The sequence below is a fragment of the Medicago sativa genome, chromosome 5, assembly GCF_051527215.1.
Source record: "Medicago sativa cultivar Bolivia chromosome 5, Bolivia_mono, whole genome shotgun sequence".
NCBI lineage: Eukaryota > Viridiplantae > Streptophyta > Magnoliopsida > Fabales > Fabaceae > Medicago > Medicago sativa.
The window spans coordinates 6,030,579-6,057,508 of NC_140753.1; the positions used below are offsets into that span (position 1 = coordinate 6,030,579).

The following is a 26,930-nucleotide window of genomic DNA, read 5'->3' on the forward strand; positions in this document are numbered from 1 at the left end:
TAGTGAACTTAGTTCGATTGTTAGGGATATTGTATAATATATGCAGGGGTCGAAGTTCTAACTTTGGATACTCCACTTATTCATCTTAAAAATGTGAATTTATAGTCACTAGGTTACTTGACAAAAAAATATTTTATTATAAAATTTGTATTGTCAATGCTAAGTCTTACTATAGATAGCTTGTTCATTGGTTATATATTCATCCTACTTTTTACATATACACTAGTCTAATTAAATATAGTAAGACTTAACTTACAAACCAAGCTATCTACGGTTGTGGTCAACAAGGTGTGACATTTCGTCTTCCAGGATGATAACTCGATTTAAACATTATTTTAGTCAAGTTACTTGTTCATTGATTATATATTCATCCTACTTTGACTTATACACTAGTTTAATTATCTATAGTAAGACTTAGCTTACAAACCAAGCTATCTACAGTTTTGTCTACAAGGTGTGACCTTTCGTCTTCCAGGATGAAAACTATATTTAAACATTATTTTAGTCAAGTTACTTATTCATTGGTTATATATTCATCCTACTTTGACTTATACACTAGTCAAATTATCTATAGTAAGTCTTAGCTTACAAACCAAGCTATCTAAAACAATTGGATACTTTTCTAATTTTGGATGTTTTTAATTATTTAAATTTCAAATTAAATTTTATGTTGATCATTGATTATCTAAGACAATCCTCTTATTTTATCTGGACAAGAAACATGCTATGTATCTACAACAGAGTAAACCATAGATATGATTAAAAACTTATTTTATATTTTAAATAATAATTTAACCTTGTGATTAATTTATGATGTAATTTTTTTTTTACACATTTTTCAATTAATCATATCAGATAAATATTTGAAGAGATATTTTAGAAATTAACCTAAAAGTGGCATCAGATAATGATTTGATTGAATGCATGTTTAAAAAATAACATTGTTCTTAAAAAAAAAAATAACATTGTTGATGTAAAAAAGTTAAATTCCTTAATGTATATATACACCCTTATTGTAAAAGGAAAGAAGTGATAACTTTAATCTTTGCCTAAAGGTTCATGGCAAATAAAATAGAAAAATGTTTATGGACACTTATAGAAGTGTATACGCATGAGGAGAAAGACAAAATAAAGAGAATGATAAGTTGATGATGTGATAAAAAGAAATATAAAAGAAAACTGAAGTAATGATTGAGTGTTTAGAAATAATTGATGCATAAGTATGTTTCCTTATTTAAAAAAAAATGTATAATAAAATATAACATGTGGATTATGGGGTTACTAAAAGTAAAAGGAGTAGAGTTATGTTAACCGGTGCTTTTAAGACATTACTTAAGGAAATTTTAAATACTCCATCCGTTTCAAAATGAGTGTCGCTTTAGCCAATTGCATACAGATTAAGGAATGGAATGAAATAATCATTAGACATAACACTTTTACTAAATTGCCCTTACTTTATAAGAAAAAGACAAACTTAAAGTTCCATTGAAAATTGTGTGAGAGAAAAGTTGAAGAGGGTAAAGTTGGAAGAAAAAAAATAAAGTTGTATTGGAAATGTAAAGTGACATTCATTTTGAAACAAAAATCTATCACTTTTTACCATTTCTCAATACAACATTTCTAAGTTTGTCCTCTTAATCAATGCTTTAAGGGCACTCTTTAATATTTTCCAAGGAGTAATTATCCAATTCAATGAAGAGAAAATTGATGTTGAGAACTTTTTGGATGTTCAACTTCAACACCCTTTGTATATAATTTTACATTTAGTTGTTTTTATCTTTTATATAGTCACATCAATAATAAGAGTTTGGATAGTATGCATGAGATTTTAAGTTCAAACCTCATGGATTTCATTCTTCACCAATAAATACCAAAAAGATAATAATAAATTATGTATTTTTATCGCGACAAAAAAAAATTGTGTATTTTTATAGGGAACTTCTATGGTACACCTCACAAATTGAGTCGTACCGGTACTCTTGCTTCATAAATTTATAAATTAATGATCATTTTTTTTTTGAATAAATAAATTAATGATCATTTTATTAAGTAAAGAGCTATTTGTCAATATTTATATTTTAGAAAACATCATTTCATTGTTTATAAGAATCATATTAAATTTTTAACATTTTCTCATAAAAAAATAATCAATATTGTTTGTCATGTGAAATAAAAATTCAAAAAAAAGTATCATTTCTCTTTAAAAAAAACAAAACACACAAAAATCGTGCGTGCTTTTAACTCGTCACGTTGCATAAGTACAATGAAGCTATAAACTAAGGCTTCCACTCTCACCCTCCTCAAACAACTATTCTTCAATCAACTATTCTTCAACTAACTAATAGTAATTCCGTACCGAAAAAAGCACAAAACATCATGAATCATTACAACCGTACACCTATGTTGAATTTTCAACATGTATATCCTCATCTCTCTCTACAAGAGGTTTCAAATTTAGGAAATTCCAGGTACATGTTCTTTTGCTACTTTTAACTTGTCAAGTCCTTCAACATTTTTTTTAGTAGGACTATTGCTAAATCATTATTTTTACAGTGTAATGAAGGCTAATATTAAGAAGGAAGAGCCTAGATGTGCACAAATGACAATTTTTTATGATGGGAAAGTAATAGTGTTTGATGATATTCCAGCTGAAAAAGTCAAGGACATTATGGTCTTTTCCTCCAAAGGAACTACTAACTCTCAAAACCACAACAATAACTATGCTTTCAGATTTGCTCAGAGCCACCCATCATTTCTTGCTAGAAATTCTGCCAACAATTCTCTTCAAGTATCATCCTCACCTGTTATTTATGGTAAAAAAATAATAATAATTGGATATCTATTTGAGTGGATGTGCTTGATTTTGATTTGTGTAATGGTTTTATGTGTGTTTTTCATATTCATGACTTTCTTGTTTGTATACAGATTTACCAATGACTAGGAAAGCTTCACTTCATCGGTTCTTGGAGAAAAGGAAGGATAGGTAAGCCAGCCAGATCTTTCAAACAAATAAGAAAAATCTTAACCACTAATTACTGTTTGATTGTAAAAAAAATAAAAGAATTAAATCTGTTTTAAGTCTTTATAAATATGTACTGTCCTTCTAAAATTTTTGTCAAATTTTAGTTTTTAAAAGTTTTTCATCATTTATTTTGGTCCTTAATTACTTTTATTCAACTCATATCTAACTTTGATATTTTTTATGAAAGTTTTTAGAAATGTGTAGAATATTTTGACAATCTCATTTAAAAAATGTTATAATTTTTTAACAAAAATATAAATTGAATATGAATTTTAAAGCACCAAAAACATAAAAATTCATATTTCATTCATGTTTTGTTAAAAAAATCTAATTTTTTTCGGGAGAGAATGTCGAAATATTTTACCTATTTCTGAAAAAATGTCATTAAAAAGTATGAATGCTAGATATGAGTTGACTAAAAAGTAAGGACAAAAAATAATGATGAAAAACTTTTGAAAGAAAACTATGACAAAAATTTTAGAAGACCAAAAATATATTAAACCCAAAAATGAAATAGGAATTAATTGATAAACTAGTTTATAATAACCGATGAACTTTTATTTGATAATTGATAGATTAGGTTATGTTAATTCTGAAAACTTAAGAGGAGTGATAGTATATAACTATCTCAATCTTTTTTTTTTTTTTTTGCTGGATTTTTGTTTCTTCCTCCTTTTGCAAAAGTATTGAATCTCAGCCATCAATTTGTGATCAGTCGGCTCACATTACAGTGTTATTGAAAAAATTCTTTTTGAAAGAACTACAGTTTTATACAATTATTATTACTAAATAATGTTCACCATTGATTGAAAGTCAGATAATTGAAATCAACAATTCCTTTGGACATAGGAAATGCATGTAATCATAATCTAAAATAATTATCCCTTTACTTCTTGTTCCGAAATAGTTTGAGTCCTGTCAAATTGATAACCTTTTTTCTATTACGATTTTTGTGATCCATATTTTTACTGATATTTTTGTTTATGTTTCTACAGAATTGCTGCAAGAGCACCATATCAAACAAGTAACCCAACTAACCTTAATAAGCCAATTAATGAATTCATGTCATGGCTCTCCTTGGCACCACAATCACCACAAGACCACAAATCAGAATGTAGCTCCAGTTCTGTGTTTCTTTAACTTTTTTATGTTTAACTATATATATATATATATGAACTGGATTGATCATTAGGGTGTTTCTCTATTTTGTAGGACTTGGTCTTAGTCATATGCTCACAAAAATATGTCTAAATGTTCGTGAATGTTGTGGCTCATGCTTATTAGTACCCATAATTAATTAAGAAGTGTAATTCTGGTTACCTCTACATTCACTGTATATGCATCTATTTAGCAGTGTTGTTATAGAAAATGTCCTCAATATGTTCATTCTTTTGTCCATGTCAATTCTTCCATCAACACATAGCTTTATATCGCTGATAGGATTGTTCAAAAAATCATAAATTGAGTCGTACGTTCAAAAAATCTAATTGTGTCTTTAAAATAAAACCTAATTGTGAACGACGTCAAAACAAAAAAAACAAAAAAAAAAGGTAAGATGGTGTTAACTGAGATTGAACCATCATGAAGGAAGTAGTATAAATTAATCTGTCGAAAAAATGAAAAACGAAAAAGAGGGAGGGTGGTAGGATGACGTCAAGTGAGAGGGAGTCATCTTGAAAGATGATGGTGCCATCTCAAATGGCGTCATGTAAAGGAAATCAGAAAATAGGGCATTTTGAATATTTATTTTCCATGTAGGATAGATTGAATAATTTTTTTTCAAAAATAGGTCAGCCAAAAAATAATTCTTGCTTCATCTCTCACAATTGCTCCACTTTTGAATATTATAAAACATAATTTTTTGCCATGTTATTTGCGTCTGGTAAACCTTTGTTGTAGCAACTAGCAACTTTAGCAACCTTACACACGAAAAAAAAAACAGCATTTTTGGAGGGGTTCCTTGGACCTTGTTCCTTGCAAAAGCAATTAATTTCCGTGGGGTTTGTGCCCCTGAAAAACATCTTTGTGAAATCAGCTTATTTTTTGTAGTGATATATTAAATCAATTTTTTGCGAGTATTTTTTTTTTTTTTTTGCGAGTACTATTAAATCAAATTTAACAATTTAGATGTATTTATATAAATATTCAAAAAATAATATATTAACACATATACATAATGATACATAATTATGTGTCGGTTTAAAAAAAATTATAACTTATATACAAATTAAACTCTTTTAAATATTTAAATATTTAAATTTAAAATAATAAGTATATATGTTTAGTTTAAGGAAATGAATTCTCTCACGAGTAATTTTTATGGGAGAGTAAAGTGTATTGTAATCTTTGTATCAGAAAAAAGTGTACTGTGATCTTTAACCATTCAAAATTATCTCATTTAAAAAAAAGTGTACTGTGATCTTTAACCATTCAAAATTATCTCATTTAAAAGTGTGTACTCTCTCATGCATGCTGTTGTAAAAATGTACGAGTTATGGAGTACAAAACAAGGCTTCGGTGGGAGACCTTCTTAGGTCTCCTACCATAGGAGACTTGACTATTTTTTTTTGGTTGCTAAATAAATACGAGTCATTGGATTAATCCAACGATTTATTGATAAAAAGAGAAAAGCATTGCAATTGGATGAGAGAGAAAGAGTTCTTATTACACACTGTAGGTTCATTTTAATTTTGGAAATATCCACACCTTTGTCAACAAAAATTGTATTTTTACAGTATAAGAAAATAAATTGGTGTAAATTCTGGAATCAATCACAGGAGAAGCAAAAATCGTAAGAAAAATGGAATCAATCAATAATCACCATTGTTATACAAATTCAAATTCTTGAAACAACATCCGATCCATTTTCCCTATCAGCAAAAGTTGTAAAAACTGTCTACGGCGGTGTCTACACCACCGACGCTTCTACTGTCTACGACATTGCTGCTTTCTCTCTCCTGCTTCTCAGTCAAACTGTTCTTAACGCCGTCACTAGATGTCTTTGCTGTGGTTGCAAGGAAGGCCAATCAATGAATGGAAAAGGTATGAGAAGGAAATGAAGAAAAATTTGCAGAAGAGAAAGAAAGCCAACAGTACAAGAACGATAGCATGTGGCAAGGAACATGTGTTGTCTAAAGAGTAAATAGGCAATTACCCCCCTGAAATTATAAGTTTCGTCAATTACCCCCATGAAATTAACAAAACGTCAATTACCCCCCTAAAATTGCACAACGTTAATCAACTTACCCCCTTCGTCAACTTTTTCTGTTAGTCAACATGACGTTTTGCAAATACCCCCCCCCCTGAAGTTTTGCACTTATGTGCAAAATGCCCCCTAAACTTAAAAATTTATATGTTTTTTTTCTTATCCTTGATTCAAATGATATTAAAGACAAAAAACTAACGGTTATCTTTAATTTTTAAGGTTACAATAATAATATATCCTCTAAAAATAATGCAGAATTAATAACTTCATATTACTTTAGCAAAATGCATGTTTAGTTCAATTTTTAAGATAGAATAATTTTATTCAAACTTATCTTAAGAAACTGCTAGAATTAATTATTCATGAGGAATGCGTGTCTCTAGCTTACTTTGTTGTGAATTGGCGTGTCTCTATTTAAATAAGTCATAAGTTATGGAGAATTGAACAATCAAATGGCATAACGGAAACAAAATAAAATAACAGACCCCTTTAAGAATGAAAGAGCAATGTAAAGTATTAAAGTTAACTATTAATTGTCTGTCTTTAATATCTTTTGAGTTAAGGATAAGAAAAAAAATATAAATTTTCAAGTTCGGGGGGCATTTTGCACATAAGTGCAAAACTTCAGGGTGGTATTTGCAAAACATCATGTTGACTAACAGAAAAATTTGACGGAGGGGGTAAATTGATTAACGTTGTGCAATTTCGGGGGGTAATTGACGTTTTGTTAATTTCAGGGGGGGTAATTGACGAAACTTACAATTTTAGGGGGTAATTGCCTATTTACTCGTTGTTTAAAAGAGACTTTTAATCTCGATCATTTAATTCTGATCTAGGGGTCAATCAGCATTCCTATTATTCTCACATAAAAAAAATCATATTAGTTGTAAAAAAAAAAAAAAAAAGAGGTCTCCTACGGTAGGAGACCTAAGAAGGTCTCCCACCCGAAACGGCGCCCGCATAACTCATGCGTATGTTTTGAACTCAGGTTCCTTTCATAAAAAAGTGTACTATGATTTTTAACCATTCAAATTCATCTCATTTAAAAGTGTGTACTCTCTCATGCATGATGCTGTAAAAATGCATATCATTCGGTCACTATTAAAAACAAAAATTAAAATTTCATATTCATTTAATTAATTATGTATATGTTCTTAATTATAGACGGCATACCTCATTTAATGAATGAATCTAAAATATTATCTTTATGGTCAAATGTACAAGTTATGAAGTACAAAACAAAACACGCATAGGTCGTGCGTATGTTTTGAACTCAATTTCCTTTCATAAAAACAAGTTTTTGTTTTTTACGCAATCATAAATACAAGTTAAAACTTTCACCGCTCTCTCTTCACTCTCACCACCCTCCTCACCAACTCTTTCATAATAATTCAAGCTTGATTTGACTTATTTATGTCGAACCAAAAATAGCACAAAGCAACATGAATCACTACAAAACTTACGTACACCTATGAATTTTCAACAAGCTCCCCATCTCTTTCTACAAGAGGTTTCAAATTTGGGACATTCCAGGTACATGTTCTTTTGCTACTTTTAACTTGTCAAGTCCATTAACATTTTTTTAGCTACTAAATCACGAATTCATGATTCATGTTTATAACATGGTCAATTTGCATTAAATTAATTGTTGATGTTGTTTTATTACAGTGTAATGAAGACTAATATTATCAAGGAAGAGCCTAGAAGTGCCCAAATGACAATTTTTTATGATGGGAAAGTAATTGTGTTTGATGATATTCCAGCTGAAAAAGTCAACGATATCATGGTCTTTTGCACCAAAGGAACTACTACCTCTCGAAACCACAGCAATAACTACGCTTCCAGATTTGCTCAGAGTCACCCCTCATTTCTTGCTAGAAATTTTGCCAACAATTCAGCTCAAATACCATCTACACCTGTTATTTATGGTAAAAAAAAAAAAATCGGATATCTAATGGGTGCGTTTGTTTCAGCTTTAAAAAAAAATAGATTTTGTGTTAAAAAAATTTAGAGATTTTTTTTAAAGATTTTTTAAAAAAATCTAAAGCTGTTGGTGTTTGTTTATTATCATAAAAAATAATTTTTTTTAAGATTTGAAACTCTTACGCTTGAGTTCCTTGTATTTAGAAAAAAAAATAGATTTTGGAAAAACTACTTGAAATAGATTTTCATTTTGAGGTTAAAAATGATTTTTTTTAGCGAAATAGATTTTTTTAAAATCTAAAACAAACACAACGAAAATAAAAAAATTGATTCTTTGGTTAAAAAATTAGATTTTTTTAAAAAAAATAAAAATAAACTGCCCAATATTTGAGAGGGTGCTTGGTTTGTGTAACGGTTTTATGTATGGTTTTAAATTTTGGATGCAGTTGCGGATGCGGTCATTGCAATTGCGCACGGTTGCGTCTGTTGCAATGCGTATTGCTACTGTTGCAGTGTGAAATAATTTTAAATTTTTACAAACTATAGAAAGCGACACCACCATGCATACACTATTGACCCACCACGGCTACTATTTAACTTTAAATTTTAAATATTGATTGAGAGTTGCTTGAGTTACAGTAACATTTTTTTCATTAGATTTGAAGATTTGAATTTGGGGTTCTAAAATTTTATTTTTTAGTGAAAAGATTTAAAGTTTTAAACGAACATAATTGAAATCGTCTTATGCAGTGGCGGAGCTCTTAAAGAGCCCAGGGGAGCAGTGGCTCCCCCCACTAAAAAAAAATAAAATAAAATTACATAGCTAGATACCATAATACATCTCATATTTAAAGAAAATTAATAGACCCTCTCTCATTTGGCTCCCTTGATTAAGTAAAATTGTATATAACTTTTATGTCAGTACTTTTCGCTCCCCCTAATATTTTAGGTAAGATCCGCCACTGGTCTTATGCTATTTATTATGATATTACAATTCGTTTATACACGTGATTGAAAGTTGCACTGCAATTACAATGCCATCACGGAAACTACCACAATTTAAAACTACGGTTTTATGTGTGTTTTTCATATTCATGACATTCCTTTTAATATTTATTCAGATTTATCAATTACTAGGAAGGCTTCACTTCATCGGTTCTTGGAAAGAAGGATGGATAGGTAAGCAAGATCTCTTTTAAACAAATGAAAAACAATCTTAATTAACTTCAAAGTATTTACTGTATGTTCATTGTCAACATAATTTTTTATTTTTATTTTTTATACTAAGTGTGTAGTTAAACATCAAGGTAAAACTTAGATCTTCCAACTCTGTCGGGACTTCTAAGAAACCACTATCTTTTGCTACCCACTCATAAATATATTATTAAAAAAAGAAAAACATGTACAAGAGGGGGCTAAACCAAAACCCTCAAAAAGGCCAAAAGAAATTTAAAAAAAAAAAAAAAGCAAAAGAAAAGAAACAGTTCGAGTGGGGTTAGGGATGGGAATAGGCTAGGCCGAGCTAGGCTTTGTAAGGCCTGAGCCTGGCCTGCCAATTTTTTTGAAGGTCTAAGCCTGGCCTGCGGCCTGTCATAGGCTTACTTTTTAGGCCTGAGTCTGGCCTTCTGAAAGCCTGATGCGGCCTGCTAGCCTGTTAAAAAGTCTATTTCATATGAACATATTTAAATCAGCAATGTGATCTAAGAGTAAATAGACTAGCAAACTAATATATCAATTAGATTAAACTCTCTTTTGATAATCAACATGCGTTTTTAGGGAATTTGACTATATATTGTATCATATTTCAGTTCTAGTTTATAATAATATATTTAAATATGCAAAAAATTAATTTATAACTAATAAGCTTAAATAACTAAAAAAGTTAACACGTTTTTATTTTAATTCAAAGTACAAAATATAATATAATAATAAATAATATTATTCATATTTACTTAAATAGGCCGGCCTAATAGGCGTAAGAGGCTTTTTGAATGTCCTGTGGCCTGGCCTATTAAGCTAAATAGGCTTTTAAAAAAGCCTAGGCCTTCTCTATTTAAGAAAAAAGCCTGGATTGGCCTGGCCTGTCGTAGGCTAGGCCGTAGGCCCCTGTAGGCCGGCCTGGCCTATTCCCATCCCTAAGTGGGGTAAATGGAACCTCTCTCTCAATCAGCCCAAGCCTTCTCAATCAAAGCAATATCTCTTTGTAGTACGCTTGATGGATGGAGAGGATCGGCAACTAATTTCTCAATAAGTTGCGTTTCAGGAATGGTTTCATCCAGTTCAAGAGGGAGGCTACACGAGCCTCACCCGCTAGGTTGTTATGGGTGTCTTCATCTTGGACGAGCTCCTGCCTTGCCGCACTAACATGGCCACGCACAATTTCATTAGTCACATTTCACAGAGCAAAATGGAAAGAAGTAGCAAACTTCTATAGTGTTATTGTCTGTTTGTAACCTTCTCTACAACCGCATCTTGCTATATGTTTTGGACAACCAAGATGGTATCTGCAACTTGTGTAGGTGCTGGAGACATCTCCACTATAGGTTTTGTAGGCACAACTAGACTCGCGTCACTCTTGTCATGCATGTGCTTGAAATGATTTAGAGGAGCCAATACCTGAATTGTTCAATTTTCCAACATAATTCTTAATTGTTGGCTTGTGAACATGCTCCGGCTTTTTACCGCGATCAACCTTGTCAAGAAATTTCTTAGGATGCAACCAAAGACAATCAACGACGTCATGACCAAAGACTTTACAATGTGAACAAAAATCTGGTAACCATTCAAAAAACACCTCCAAGTTGAAGGCAAAACCCTCTCTTTCTACCATAATTTCATCAAAAATGTGTCGCGATAAGTCCATATCCACCAAAATGTGATCATAGAGGCCGAAAACCCTATTTTATGTGGCAGCGTCTAGTATTAGAGGTGTATCAATTGTGCTTGCAATTTCAAATAAAGTTTGTTCCCTCTCATACTCTTGAGGAAGCTCGACAAGTCGTATCAATACCTAAGCTCGTTGTGTATAGGTATTGAAGTCTTCCGTCCATTGAGAGAGTTGAAAGACTCCCAGCTTGAGGTCAATGGTGCTCACTGCCCAAACTAAGCGCAAATCTTCAAGTGAAGCAAAAGTGAATTAAAAAAACCTCTGCCAATTGAGATCATTTTCCACCGACCGGTGAATATGGAAAACTCACAATTGAAGAAAAACAACGCCTATTCTAGGAGAGTGAAACCCTAACAGAGCGTCTTCTTTGTCAACTGACATCCCTTATTTGAAAAACCTGAAATCTTAGTCCCTTAAAAATGAAGTATAGCTTTGTATTAGGTAGAGCTAATAATGTTGGACGAATTTTATCTAATAATAATTTGATTTTGTAGGATTGAATTAGATACATGTGATATGAGTTATAATTGTCTTAAATGTTTTTTTTTACTCTTAGTTTCTCACTCTTTCTTTTTCAAAACAAAAAAAATCCCAACCATTGATTTGTGATTAGTCAACTCACAACAACCCAGTTTTATCCAACTACGTGGGGTCAGCTACATAGATCAAATTACGTCATAATGTTCTATCATAAACCATATTCGGGTCCAACTCATTAATTTTGACATCTTTTATAATATTGTTTCTAAGTCTTTCTCTATCTCTTTTGATCTCACTCTTTTCCATCCAATCCAGTCTCCTTACTACGAAATCTACTTGTCTTCTCTCTACATGCCCAAACCACCTAAGCACATTTTTCATCATCTTTTCTATTATAGGTGCTATACCCCAACTCTCTCTCTCTCTCTCTCTCTCTCTCTCTCTCTCTCTCTCATGATGTCATTTCTAATTATATCTCGTCTACTCTATTACACAACATCGTCGTCTCTGTTACGCTTATTTTATTCTTGTGTTGGTTCTCAACCACCCAACACTCTATTTCATACAACATTCTCGATCTAACAGTTGTCCGATAAAAAATTTCATCAACTTGATCAATCAACTCACATTACATTAAAATAAATTGTTACTAGATAATCTTTACCATTAATTTAAAATTGACGGAGTTAATAACTTTAGCGCGAAGTAATTACGTGTAATCCAAATCCAAGAAATTATCCCTTTAATCTTGATCCTCCTTTATTCTTGATCTAAAATAGTTTGAGTCATCTCAAATTGGGCTATGGATCCTCTTAAGTATACCAATTACAATTACTCCCACCGTTCTAAAATAAGTTATTTTTTTAACTATTGTGCATATGTCAATGTATATTTTTTACGATATCTTTAATTATGTATTAACAAAAATTATAAAAATCTAATATTTTAAAAATGTTTATCGAGACAAATCCAACAACATCTTTTACGTAATCATTTATCTTTTTATATAAGGAGAATGTTAAACAGTGCCCCTAGGGGCATTGGTTAAGATTTTATATAAGATTTTATTATACCTTTTTTAAGAAAGTAATCACTATTAAATTTATTGCATGCATTTGTTATAGTTTTTTAAAAGAATCAGAATCTAAAAAAAATCTTTAAAAAATTGATTTTTTAGAGGAGAGAGAAAATAGGTTTCAAAATATTTAACTAATTTTGTAACAAAAAATCTCTTTTATATAATTGTATACAAACAAATTAAATTAGTGATTTTTATAACGGTAAACAAACAAACGCAAAATAGATTTTAGTTTTTTTTATAAAATCTCTAAAAAAATAATCTCTAAATTATTAAAGGTCAAAATCATTTTTATTTTAATCCGTAACAAACAGACCCATAATTACATGATCTAAAATAACATCTTATATTTTCAAGACAAAATTTCTATTTTTGGATTCATTAATTAACCAGTGTCCCAGAGACACCGGTTAATAAGACCTATAATATTAGAAAAATATGGTCAAAATATGTTATGTGAATAATGCACATAGTCAAAGCTAGGTCACTTTTTTGATACGGAAGATGTATGAATTTATTTTATGTTTGTCTTTCTCTCTTCTAATAGTCATACAGTAGCTCGAAAAGAGACCCAACAGTACTCACCCGTCAATTGACAACAAAACAAAAGTAAAAGAGCAAAGTGCAGGAAATTGATTTTCCTCTTAAAACTCTACTCTTTTTGGTCACTATTATAAACAAAGAAAATCATTTTTTAGGTTTATTGAATAATTTGTTTATCTGATCAATATATAGACTAGATATATCAGTTATTCAATGAATCTAAAAAATGTTTTTTTTCTTCTTATAACAATGACAGGAAGTACATGAATGAGAATGACCTTTTCTATTATAATGTTTGGAATCTATATTGACGGGTATCATTGTTTATGTTTCTGCAGATTTACTGCAAGGGCGCCATATCAAACAAGTAACCCTAAAAACCTTAATAAGCTAATTGATGAATCTATGTCATGGCTCTCCTTGGCACCAAAATCACCACAAGACTACAAATCAGAATGTAGCTCCAGCTCTGTGTTTCTTTAACTTATCAATTTGATTGACACCAACATTTTATGGGCTTCTCAGCTAGCTCAGTGTAGTTTCTCTATGAACAGGATCAATTATTAGTGTGTTTCTCTACTTTTGTAGGATTGAGTCCTATGCTCACAAAATATGCATACATATTTGTGATGTTGTGCCTCATGCTTATTATTAGTACCCTAACTAACGGTGTTGTTCTGATTGACCTCAAAAAAATGTACTTCTTGTTACTTACATTCATTTTGCAGGGTCGGTTAAGTTTTATATAGTTCAATTGGTTTTCTAGTAGTATAAGCCAAGATGCGGTGTCTATATATTATTGTTGTTATAAAAAAAATGTCCTCAATATGATCATTCTTCAAGAGTAAATGAGCATTTACTTTCTCAAAATTGTAAGGGGGCGTTTGTTTCAGGGATTCATAAATTAATCCCAGGAATAAAGTGGTGGGAAGTTTATTCCTGGGTATTTTAAAAAAAAATGTTTGGTTAGTATTCTAATTTCTCATGAGTATTTTCAAACAATGTTCACATAAATAGCTAATTGGTGTTTAGTTTGGAATATATATTCCTAGAAAAACATGATACAGTTACAAAAATACCCCTACCTTGTTTCTAAATCAATTTGAATTTATTTTACTATATTTTATTCTCATTATAACTTGAAGCATTTCAAAATACACCATAAAATAAAATTATGTTTTCATATAGTTGATTGATAGAATAGAAAAATATTGTTTTTTTTTAAGCAATAGAACAATATTGTTGAAAAGTTAAATAGACATAAATATTTTTTTGTACAAACCAAAAAGAACATAAAGAAATATTAGATGGATGTAAAAAAAAATAAAAAAATCGACACGTTCAGTGTATTGAGAAATTAATTGGCAGTTGAAAAAACATGGTGGTAGGGGACATATAGTGGGGTTTTCATGTAGCAAGGCAAATGTCATTCCTATGAATAAAACATTCCAACTCCTCTTTCATGGGAATAAAAATGGGGAGATCATGGGTTAAAAATTTTCCTGGGTATAATTTGTTCCCAGGTATATTTTTCTTTTACCTTCTACCAAACATGGGAAAGTGCATTCCCATCCTCATATTCCCATGAATAAATTTTTTAACCTGAAAACAAACACCCCCTAAAGATTAAGCGATTTAGTCCTCAAATTTGAAAAATAGCAAATTAATCTGTTAAATTAAAGATACTCAATCAATTTAGTCTTTTATTATTTTTTCCGTCAAAAAAAAATAAATCAAGTTAGTCTTTTTACTAATTTTTTTTTTTATAATCATTCATCAAAACCAATAAAAGACCTAAAATATTGATTTGGATACTCTCTTGTTGCATCAACACAAACATATGACCTTAAATATTGCTGTGCTAAATTTAGAGTGAAAAAAAATACTAAGGCACTGTTTGGAAACAGCAAAGAATGAGCTTATAGCTTATAAGCTCATTTGACAAAAAAAGCCCCGTTTGGTAACACTTATTTCACCATGAGCTTATAGCTTATTTCACGAGCTTATAAGCTATTTTTCAGAAGTTATTCCAAGTAGCGTTTGAGCTTATAGCTTATTGTTTTTCTTCCACTTTTACCCTTACTATTTTTTCTAAAATCCCTTTTTACCCTTTATAATTTATTCCAACCTGAAACATGTTAGATTTTCAATGCTGAAATAATCATCAATCCCATATTTTTGTCACATGATTATTTTTTTTTATTCAGCACTACAAGTTTTTTTTTTCCTTACGGTACTTTCTAATGTTTGAGTTTTATGTAATATGAATTAAATTTCTTAAACTAAAATATTACGAATAAAATAAGTATCCATTTGGTTTATTTTTTTTACGAAATTTTTCATGTAGTTGCTGTAGCTTTTGTTATTAGATAACTTATTTTTTTATTTTTCGTTGCTGTTGTTCTTCTTTTAATATTTATGTATTTGAACTTATGCTTTCGTTATTTTTTTGTTTTGTTTTTAAAATAAAAAGTAATTAAGTATTTCGACCAAAAAATAAAATATTAATTTATTAATATGTAAAATATATATTAAATTGATTAATTTAAATTATTAAATATCTTATATATTAATTAATACACATTTTATTATGAATTAAAATTGTCCTTTTATGTCATTTTACATTTATCAGCTAGTTTAACCGCTGATTTTACCAAACACTTTAATTAGCTTATAAGCTATAAGTTATCAGTCATCAGCTAGAAGCTATCAGCTATAAGCTATCAGCTGCTATCAGCTATCCGCTATTTTTACTAAACAGAGCCTAAATCGACTAATGTTGTTCAACATAAAGGACTGAATTTTCTATTTGACAAATTTGAGAAATGTTGAGAAAGTGCCTAAAAGAATGGTTTTTGCTGATTTCTGCTTGATGTAATTCGAATTAAGGTTCTTGGTAATTCGGATTATCTATTAATTTTCGTGATCTCCCGTTGTTTCTGCATAGCATAATTTGAATCATGTTAATGGCCTGTAAATACAACTTTTGACCTTATTGTTTTATATCATCCAAGAAGAGAACTTTTAGAGAAATGTAAATACTAAAGATTGAGAGCTAATTTTGGTTCAGAAACTAAGGTTGAGAAACACATTTTAAAAAACTTCGATTGAGAGATTTCATTAGAGGAAGGATTCAAGATTTCTCTCTTGATTTTTTTAGAAATCTTCGTGTGTTGAAAGAACGAATACAAAGGGGTAGAAATTAGGGTTTATTGTTGAAGTTAATTTCTTGTAACTTCTATGGGTGTGTTTGGTAAAATTAAGCTATAAGCTAGCTGATAGCTGAAAAACTAGCTTATAGTTGATGGCTGATAGCTGAAAGCTTATAGCTAAAAAGTTAGCTGGTTGAAATTAAAGTGTTTGATAAAACTAGCTTTTTAAGTAATTAATAAATATGAAATGACATAAAAGTACATGTATGTTTAATTTATATAAGTCATATGTATAAATATCTTTTTACCTAAAAAAATGTATAAACATTTTTAACTAATATATTTATGTATTTTTCCTCTTGAATATTATAAATATGATATATGAACTTCATTGAGATATTTTTTAAACTAAATTTGCTCAACTTCATAATGATATCTTTCAATTTTTTTATGAAAAATTGTATGTTTTATTTTCTACCTTTGAAAAATTTGTATGTTTTATTTAATATAATAAATATGCGAAAAGAAAAAGAAAAAAGAGCTAAATAAGTAATAGGAATTTAACAGAAACTGTTTCAAACATAAAATCAATAAAAAAGAGCAATGAGGTAGTGCAGCGGTTACTATCCCTAAAAGAATAATAACGTGGGTAGCTTGTTTTTTAACGTGGCCAGTTTTTTTGTTTATAAAATAATAAAATAATGTTAAAGGTTAAAAATGGAAGAAAATGTAAAAAGCTAAAAGCTACAAGCTCAAAATCTACTTGAATTAGCTTCTTAAAAAACGCTATAAGATAGTGAGAAAAGCTTTTTACCAAACACATCACATTCTATTAAAACAAGCTAGTGGATAGGACGATTGCTCTCTCTCTCTTTCTCCCATGCAGACGTAAGTCAATTTGGGTCGAACCGGACAAACAAATTTTGGTGTGTTTCTTCATCTACTTTATTTATCTTTCTTCTTTGATGTAATCGTGGATTTACTATATACATAGGTTGCTTGATTTGTTCTTGTTTGTATAGTTTTGCTTGGACTTTTTAATTGTTGGTTTATCATTGGTATTTGTTCCACATATCATCTTGTTCATTTTGCACAAGTGATTGAATTCACAACAAGAAATTAAATTGATTTACTCTTACAATTTCAAGGATTGGTTGATTTAATCTTTTATCATATTAGTTCATTCATAAACATAAACCTTTGGAGAACCAAATTAATTGAATCCTACATGCACCAAACAACACATGTTTGAAATCTCCAATCTTCCTGGCTTTTATTGATTCTTCTGTTCTGTGCAAGAAAGGAACATGTTTTTCCAAAACTGACGCATTGACATTGTTACAAACATCAGAGAACATGGAGAGTGTAGCAACTTTCTTATATTATTAAACTTGAAGGACTAAATTGTTATTTCATAACATTAAGGTCTAAATTGATTGACCTTGATCTACATTTTTGTCGGTATTTATTCATCCATAACATAAAACTTTAAAGGGTTAAAGAAGTTTTTTATACCTATAAATATTTCAAATTTCATTTTTAATTCGTCTAAAAAATTTCAGTAAGTTTTGATCCTCTAAATGGTTTCTGTCACGATTTTTTGTCCATCCTTTTCAATAAACTCATATGTATCTTTCCAAATTTTGAATTATTTTTCAGTCATGTTTATTACATTATAGAAACATCTCTCAAAAATGTGAAGGATACACATGACTTAATTTAAAAATATGGACCAAAAATTATGATGGAAATTAATCATTTGAATGACCAAAACTTTCTAAAAAAAATTAGAGAGACTACAAACAAAATTTGATATATTTATAACTCAAAAAATTATTTAACCCAACTTAATATTTCCTTTCTCATAGGCTATTCTCAAGTTCAACCTCTTTACCTGCCAAATGGTTAAAATGGATGAATACTAGAGTGGTAGGATAAAAAATAACGATGAGGTAGAGATGTATGTTGAAAGTTTTTTTTTTTTTTTTGAGGGAATGTATGTTGAAAGCTACAAAGACATATTCTAGGGCAAAAACATAAACTTATTTTGGGGTATCCAATTTTAAATGACATCATAATAATTAAACTATGAAATTTCAAAATTTTAAATACTATTAGTATGAGCGGTGCTATTCTTCCCGACAAAATAGACCACAAATTTCTCACGACTCTTGTTTTTAGTTATAATTTGGTCAAATAGAAAAAAGCGGAAATAGCGGCAATAAAGGCGGAAGGGTGATATGTAGTTATATACATATATCGAGATGATTTCGGGATAATATATTTCGGGATACACAGCAATTTCCCTATTAGTATATCCCTCAAAAAAAAAAAACTGTCAATATAAAGTATATTTAATCACTAATCTTACACACCATAAACGTGACGAAATAGAGGATCATATCTTTAAACATAGTGCATGCATGCATTGCACCTTAATTTCAATTGAGATTTTAAACAAATTAAAAAAAAAAATAATGGAGACGACTATGAACGCAGAGAAATTCTAATATGGTCACATGACCAAATAAAAAGTGTTTGGTCACACACACATAAATAAATATTTTTTTAATAGTAAAGAGAAAATTGATTAAAAAAATGATTGAATATTTTAAGAACCATCTTTTTATGTATGTGTGTCCAAACACTATTGATTTGGTCTTGTGACCATGGAAGAATACCTCATGAACGCATTGAGCCACCCCTATATTTCCCCCTATCCTTATATTTATATTGAGTGCAAATTACAAGAAGGCTAGATAAAGACAAGAGTACACAGACAAAGTTTATGATCACACGGCCTGATTAAGATCACATATTTTAAGTGTCGGCTTGTAGGTATGGTTTAAATTTCCTCTAATAATGGTAAATAAAAATTATCCAAGTTTACACTCTTTTTCTTCCACAACATTAATTCAATCAATAAGTAACATTTAAAGCGCCTATGCATAGATAGGCATGGAGAAACTCTCCTAAAATTTATGAATTTAGCGTGAGCTGTACGAGAATATTAATTGTAAATCTTTTTATATTCATTTAATAAATAATGTATCCGGTCTATATATAGATCAGATTTATTAGTTATTTAATAAATCTAAAAAATTGATTTTTGCTTATAAATGTGATCGGAATGAGTATAGAATTATTCGATTGAATACATTTGTACAAAATACAAAATCATTGTTAATATATCCATATCTATTCTATACTATATATAAAGAAGGGTCTTGTTAACTAAAAGTAGAAAAATTGTCTTGTAAATATAAACTGTTACACTAATTAATTATTATATCACTTTTTAATAAAATTTTACCTCTTTTAGCTGCTTAATCAATGCCTCAAGGGCACTGGTTAACATTCTCCTATAAAGAAAACAATCTCTTTTAGCTTTTTTGGGCTGACTTTTTCTTTCCAAAAATGCCCTCAATTTTAAATACAAATAACACATAACAAATTGATAAGAATAAATTTAAATATTAAAAAAAATGTAACAAACAAGATATGTCTGGTTTTTTTTTTTTATCATTTAAAAACTGTAACAAACTAGATGAGTATATTTATATTTACTTTTTCATTATCTCAATTATACCCTTAAACAACTTTTTATATAATAAAGATCGTTATTGGTGTCACTAAAAAAAGAATTTAGATTATATTTATTTTGTTATATTGTTGATGTCATTGAAATAAAATAATCATGATTAGTTTGGTTTGTTATAACTTGAAAGCAGCAAACATTTATATTTTTAGTTTTAATCTAAATCAAAATTTCATAAAAAAACACCGTTAATAATTTATAAACGTTAGCGTAATAAAAAGAGCAGAAAGATGGACACGTGAGTGCCCGTTTTTTTCCTAGTAAAAATAAAAATTTTCATTTATATACACCAATAATGTAAAAGGAAAGAAGTGATAGCTTTTATCTTTGCCTAAAGGTTCATGGCAAATAAAATAGGGAAAATGTGTGCGGACATTCATAAAAGTGTATACTCCTTGAGAAAGAAATAGATAAAGAGAATGATTTATAATAAGTTGGTGATGTGATAAAAAAGAGATATTAAAGAAAGACGATGTATACTAATGGAGTGTTAAGAAACAACTGATGCATAAGTATAATTCTTTTTTTTTTCAAATAATTTAATGACTAGATTCACGCGTATAATGTAGAGATAATTGAAGAATCTGAGGTTCGAACTCCGACAACTTATCTTTGGTAATTACCAATTAAACTACATTTACGAGATAATACGTATAATTCTTTCCCTCAAAATATGATTGTTGATTTTTAGATGTTTGAATAACATTTCATCTACATAAATGATATACGTGGACCTCCCAACACCACTAGCATTTTTTCTGTCACAACTATGCTTTCTGTCACCACTAGCATTTTTAGATGTTTGAATAACATTTCATCTACATAAATGATATACGTGGACCTCCCAACTATGCTTTCAGATTTGCTCAGAGCCACCCATCATTTCTTGCTAGAAATTCTGCCTACAATTCTCTTCAAGTACCATCCACACCTGTTATTTATGGTAAAAAAAATAATTGGATATCTATTTGAGTGGTGTGCTTGATTTGTGTAATGATTTTATGTGTGTTTTTCATATTCATGACTTTCCGGAGTAATATGTGTTTACCCCCCTGTAATTTGGACGAGTTCCGGTTTTCCCCCTGTATTAAATTTTATTAAAATTCAGCCCCTGTAATTTGAAGATTCCGTCGAAAACCCCCCTGGTCAAACCTGGCACACGCCAGGTGCTGATGTGGCGTGCCACGTCACCTTTTTCTGATGACGTGGCACGTTGACTGTATAATTATTTTATTTTTAATTTTTTTATATTGTACACGTGGCATTTTTTATTTTTTTATTAAAAAATAATTTTTTTAATTAAAAAAATATTATTTTTTTAAAAAAATTTTAAATTTTTTTTTTAAAAAAAAGGAAAAAAATTCTTAAAAAATAAAAAAAATGAAAAAAATTCTGAAAAAAAAATAAAAAAATACCGAAAAAATTAATAAAAATGAATATAAAAATCTGGTAAATTTTAAAAATAAAAAATAAAATCTGGAAAAATTAAAAAAAAATGAAAACATTAGGGAAAAAATTAATAAATTTCGAAAAATTCATATTTCCATATTTTTTTCAATACCGGAAAAATGAAAAAAATTCTTTTTTTTTAGAAAGTACTTTTCAAAAATGTCCTCAATTTTCAATACAAATAATTTCCAGATTGTTTTTATCCTCAATTTTTAAATATTAGAAAATATTCTCAAATTTGTAACACATCGTAAAAAAAAATTGAAAAAAAAATCTGAATTTTCCCAAATTTTTAAATAAATTTGTACACATATTTTTAAAAATAAAAATATTTTCAAGATTTTTTTTTGTTGAGAAAATTTGAAAAACTTCTTTTTCGAAAAATAAAAACAATCTGGAATTTTTTTTAATATTTACGATGTGTTACATGTTTTATTTGTATTGAAAATTGATGACATTTTTGAAAAGAAACAACCAGTCCCAAAGAGCTAATTAATCTTTTTTCAAAAATTTCAAGATTGATCATTTTCAAAATTTTCAAGATTAATCATATTTATAAAAATCATGTCCTAATAACAGGATACAATGTATATTGATTGACTCCGGTATATAAATCATGTTATACGGTTGAAAGACAAGTACTTTCCGTAAAAAAAAAGAATTTTTTTCATTTTTCCGGTATTGAAAAAAATCTGGAAATATGAATTTTTCGAAATTTATTATTTTTTTCCCGAATTTTTTCATTTTTTTTTAATTTTTCCAGATTTTATTTTTTATTTTTAAAATTTACCAGATTTTTGTATTCATTTTTATTAATTTTTTCGGTATTTTTTTTCATTTTTTTATTTTTTAAGAATTTTTTTCGTTTTTTTAAAAAAAAAATTAAAATTTTTTTAAAAAAAATAATATTTTTTTAATTAAAAAAATAAAAAATGCCACGTGTACAATATAAAAAAATAAAAAATAAAATAATTATACAGTCAGCGTGCCACATCATCAGAAAAAGGTGACGTGGCACGCCACATCAGCACCTGGCGTGTGCCAGGTTTGACCAGGGGGGTTTTCGACGGAATCTTCAAATTACAGGGGCTGAATTTTAACAAAATTTATTACAGGGGGGAAAACCGGAACTCGCCCAAATTACAGGGGGGTAAACACATATTAACCCCTTTCCTATTTATATATATTCAGATTTACCAATGATTAGGAAAGCTTCACTTCATCGGTTCTTGGAGAAAAGGAAGGATAGGTATGTTGTAATAATTAGGCATTAGATTATCTCTATAAATAACAATCAATTTATTAATAAAAGAATTAATTAAATATAAACAAAATAGAGATCAATAAACTTATCACTTTGATATTGTTGTGTAATTAGATCACCGACCACAACTATATCAACATTTTTGACAACAAAATCAAACCTGCTACTGAATCGATTATCAAAACCTGTAAAACAAACAAGCAGTGAGATAGTCTGATGAGACGTGTTGATCGCACTGTCCTTAAGGATTTTCCGCGTAATTATACACTAATCCCCCAAGATTTAACAGACCATTCTTGGTTTAAAACCAAAGATGGAAGATGAGAACCCAGAGTTATGCATAGACTCATGAAAAATCGATTAATATATAACTTGAAGCATAAAAGAGAGGATTTCATTTTTTATGTGCTACAGTTCAAAGGCTAGGAAAAAGAAAAAAGCTTAACTCCCCCTTTTGTTTGTTCATGTCAACAAAATTTATATAGCAATAAAAATTAGGCTAAAGTGCAACTTTGGCCCCCTATCTTTCAAAAAGTTGCGATTTTAGCCCCCTAAGTATGAAAACTACAATTTTGGTCCCCCATGTTTAGGGAAATATGCTCTTTTAACCCCCTAACTTAAGGGAAATATGTCTATTGACCCCTTATCTTTTCAAAATGTTGCGATTATGACCCCTTATCTTTTCAAAATGGCCCCTTTTTTTGGACACGTGTCGCCTTCTCAGCAGTTTTCAAAGTTAGGGGGCCAAAATTGTAGTTTTCAAAGTTAGGGGGCCAAAATCGCAACTTTTTGAAAGATAAGGGGCCAAAGTTACACTTTAGCCTAAAATTTACTCAGTCATGCAAGAATAAGACACAATAGTAGCTAACAAATTGTGAACATTGTGAAGAAAAATAACTGTCTTGAATCAGTAAACAAGTGCTCAAAAAATTAGTTTAGAAAAAAGCAATATTATTGCCGCATTCAAGAATAAACAAAAAGCAGTTACAAAAATTTGGAATTAAAAACATGTCTACAAAACTAAGTGAAACATTATTATACTATGATAATAATTTTTTATATTTTTTAATTAAAATTCCGGGACACAAAATATTTGAAACTTTTGAAATATATTCAAAATGTACAACAAGGTAAACCAGATCTCTCAAACAAATAAGGAAAAATCTTAACCACTAATTACTGTTTTTTGGTGGTGGCCGGGGTTCGAACCCCGGAGCTTGCATATTTTATGCATTGTCCATACCAACTGAGTTAAGCTCACGAGGACAACCACTAATTACAGTTTGATTGTAAACAAAAATAAAGGGTTAAATATGTTTTTAATCCTTATAAATATATCAACTTTTCCTTTTAATTTTTGTAAAAAAAAAATTTTGATGGAATTTTTGTAAAAATTTTGTCAAACTTTTAATCCCCAAAAGTTTTTTATCACTTTTTTTGTTCCTATTTTTTATAAACTCATATCTAACCTTCATATTTTTTTTAATAAAATTTGTCAGAAATGTGTAGAATATTTTGATAATTTATTTCAAAAAAACATAAAAATTCATATTCAATTCATGTTTTGTTAAAAATATCTTTTTTTTTGGGAGAGATTGTCATAATATTCTACCCATTTCTGACAAATTTCATTAAAAAATAGGCTTAATTGCAGTTTCAGTCCCCTTATTATATCAATTTCTAGATTTTGGTCCCCATGTTTCTAATTCCACAATTTTAATCACCTTAATTTTAAAAATTCTGAAATTGAATCCAATACTTAAATTAAGAGTGATGTGATTTGAATGCCATATCAATGGAGCATGAGATGTTCCTTTGTTAAGTAAAACGAAATGACTTGCTAGAAAAGGTCGATGGAATGATGGTGATGGTAGAAATAGCGATGAAACCTCCGGTGATAATTTTTTTTTCAATAACCACTAGTGGTGATGAATGAAAATTGAGGATGATAATTTAGGGTTCACCACTTTTTTTTTTAAGGGGCGATTAGATTTTGTGTTATTAATTTATTTAATCAAAACTTTTATTTTAATGTTGAAGTGGAATCTACATATGCAATTCTCTTACTGCCATGTCATATCCAAACATGCCACATCACTCCAATTTTAAATATTGAGCCCAATTCAGAATTTTTAATAATATAGGAATTAAAATTGCTGATTTAAAAACATGGGGACCAAAATCCAGAAATTAACATTATGAGAGGACTGAAATTGCAATTAAGCCTAAAAAATATGAAGGTTAAACATAGGTTGACTAAAAAGTAGAGACAAAAAATGATGATGAAAAACTTTTAAAAGACTAAAAGTATGATACAAATTTTAGGAAACTAAAACGAAAAAGTTGTATATTTATAAAACATATTAAACCCAAAAATGAAATAGTAAATAATTGATAAACTAATTTATAACCGATAAACTTGGTGGATTCTAAGGTGAGGGTTCAATTAAGTCCCTCACCGGTGGACCACCATGAATAACAATAAGAGCCATTAGATTAATTGAGTTCGTATATCTTATTATACACCATATACGCCGAATCACATTTATCTTTTTCCTCTCTCCCCCTCTTTCTCCCCTTTATCCCCTCTATTCCTTCAATCTTTAAATTAATCTCAACGGCCTGAATGGTGGTAATGGTAACAATCACAGATCAATCATTTTTATTAAAAAAACTCATGACATATTTCAGAGCAGTATCAATCACACACTGTAATCCAACAAAAGTAATTTTGTGAAAATTAGGAATATAATAAAAAGAAAAAGAGAATAGAAATTCAATTGTCCTACATATGATTATTTATACAATCTTGTGCTTTTGTTGATGTATTTTTCCTTGAATACACCAACTTTCGTTAGAACTTGTAGGCATTTCTTTTGGTTTAATTTTTGGGTATTGTGTTATTGTTTGATATAATTTACCAGTACACTACTAGAACATGGTAACCAAACCGCCAACAAAACACTTTATTAAACTACTTGATGAAGGATAGTATAATAAGACGCCACATTTGCACCCTGAATGTTGAAAAAGGGTAAGCAAATTGAAATGGGATTTGAAATCTCAAACAACGCCTTCTGAATTTGCTAAGCGTTTTTTGAAACAAATGGAGACCAAGCTCTGCCATGGTCCTTGTGCAACACAAAGTGAGATTTTGCTAGGGCTAAGAGAGAGAGAGGAGACATGATCGAGTGTGGTTGTGACTATTGAGATCATATAGACTTATTTAATCTAATGGTCAATTAAAGTGGTACACCGGTGAGGGACTTAATTGATATTTTCTTGTCAAAAATAACCGATGAACTTATATTTGATAATTGATAAACTAGGTTATATTAATTATTGTTTGTGGTGTTGAGTTAGTCTGAAAACTTAAGAGGAGTGATAGTATATAACTGTCTCAAACTTTTTTTTTGTGCTGGATTTTTGTTTGTTTCTCCTTCTTTTGCAAAAATATTGAATCTCGGCCATCAATTTGTGATTGGTCGGCTCACATTACAGTGTTATTAAATTAGTATTACTAAATAATCTTTACCATTGATTTGAAGTTAGATAATTGAAATCAATAATTTCTGCACATAGGAAATAATGCATGTAATCAGAATCCAAGAAAATTATCCCTTCACTTCTTGTTTCGAAATAGTTTGAGTCGTGGCAAATTGATAACCTTTTTTTCTAATTATGATTTTTGTGATCCAGATTTACTGATATCTTTGTTTACGTTTCTACAGAATTGCTGCAAGGGCACCATATCAAACAAGTAACCCAACAGACCTTAAGAAGGCAATTAATGAATCCATGTCATGGCTCTCCTTGGCACCACAAGACCACAAATCAGAATGTAGCTCCAGCTCTCCTTGAGCTCTCACTACAAGAAAGTGATTTGCTACGGTATTTAGCTACGAATCAGCTATCACACTGGTCGTAGCATGGATTGGGCGGCAAATTATCTACCAAAATATTTCCTACCTAATTGGAAACTAATTTAAATAAAATCCTAGCTAGTTTCCTATTAATACGTAGCAATGTAGTGTTCAAAAGTTTATGTTTCCTAACTATTTCGCTAGGACATTGGCATAATAAATCCGCAGCATATATTAATAGTGGAGTAATACCTCAAATTCATCCTTGAATTTTCAAAAATCAGCCAAATTCATCCCTGAATTTTACGAAATATCTATTTAGTCCCCAAATTTACAAAATATCAATCAAATCAGTCCATCCGTTAAGTTGGTCTGTTAACGGAGGTGACGTGTACCGTTAACCTCTTTCAAGGCTTACCACGTCAGATGTCATGCAAGCAGGGACCAAATTGATTGATTTACAGAA

At 29.6% G+C, this 26,930-nt stretch overlaps 2 protein-coding genes across 4 annotated transcripts; both read left to right on the forward strand.

Annotated features, from left to right (window-relative positions):
* The first annotated feature begins 2,236 nt into the window (after positions 1-2,236).
* On the forward strand, positions 2,237-26,752 carry LOC146919506 (protein TIFY 10a-like). Of its 3 annotated transcripts, none has more exons than XM_085712941.1 (5): positions 2,237-2,468; positions 2,554-2,813; positions 2,926-2,983; positions 4,018-4,136; positions 4,235-4,408. In XM_085712941.1, coding segments are annotated over exons 1-5 (531 nt in total). In that variant the 5' UTR covers positions 2,237-2,376; the 3' UTR covers positions 4,237-4,408. The 3 variants fall into 3 exon arrangements, with proteins under 3 accessions (XP_085569067.1, XP_085569065.1, XP_085569066.1); XM_085712940.1 differs by lacking the exons at positions 2,926-2,983; positions 4,018-4,136; positions 4,235-4,408 and adding exons at positions 20,734-20,831; positions 22,529-22,586; positions 26,333-26,752 and having other exon boundaries at positions 2,255-2,468; positions 2,554-2,718; XM_085712939.1 differs by having other exon boundaries at positions 4,018-4,408.
* LOC146919507 (protein TIFY 10a-like) lies at positions 7,545-13,892 on the forward strand. Its single transcript, XM_085712942.1, has 4 exons — positions 7,545-7,760; positions 7,896-8,155; positions 9,272-9,329; positions 13,477-13,892. Exons 1-4 carry the CDS (start codon positions 7,699-7,701, stop codon positions 13,619-13,621), a joined length of 525 nt encoding a protein of 174 aa, XP_085569068.1. The 5' UTR covers positions 7,545-7,698; the 3' UTR covers positions 13,622-13,892.
* Positions 26,753-26,930: the final 178 nt, after the last annotated feature.

Bases quoted from the DNA above. Each gene is read 5' to 3' on its own strand.
- LOC146919506 (XM_085712939.1), top strand. From the start codon at position 2,377: ATGAATCATTACAACCGTACACCTATGTTGAATTTTCAACATGTATAT. The intron at 2,469-2,553 runs GTACATGTTCTT...TTATTTTTACAG, and splicing joins TCAAATTTAGGAAATTCCAG to TGTAATGAAGGCTAATATTA. The intron at 2,984-4,017 runs GTAAGCCAGCCA...ATGTTTCTACAG, and splicing joins TTGGAGAAAAGGAAGGATAG to AATTGCTGCAAGAGCACCAT.
- LOC146919507 (XM_085712942.1), top strand. From the start codon at position 7,699: ATGAATTTTCAACAAGCTCCCCATCTCTTTCTACAAGAGGTTTCAAAT. The intron at 8,156-9,271 runs GTAAAAAAAAAA...ATATTTATTCAG, and splicing joins ATCTACACCTGTTATTTATG to ATTTATCAATTACTAGGAAG. The intron at 9,330-13,476 runs GTAAGCAAGATC...ATGTTTCTGCAG, and splicing joins TTGGAAAGAAGGATGGATAG to ATTTACTGCAAGGGCGCCAT.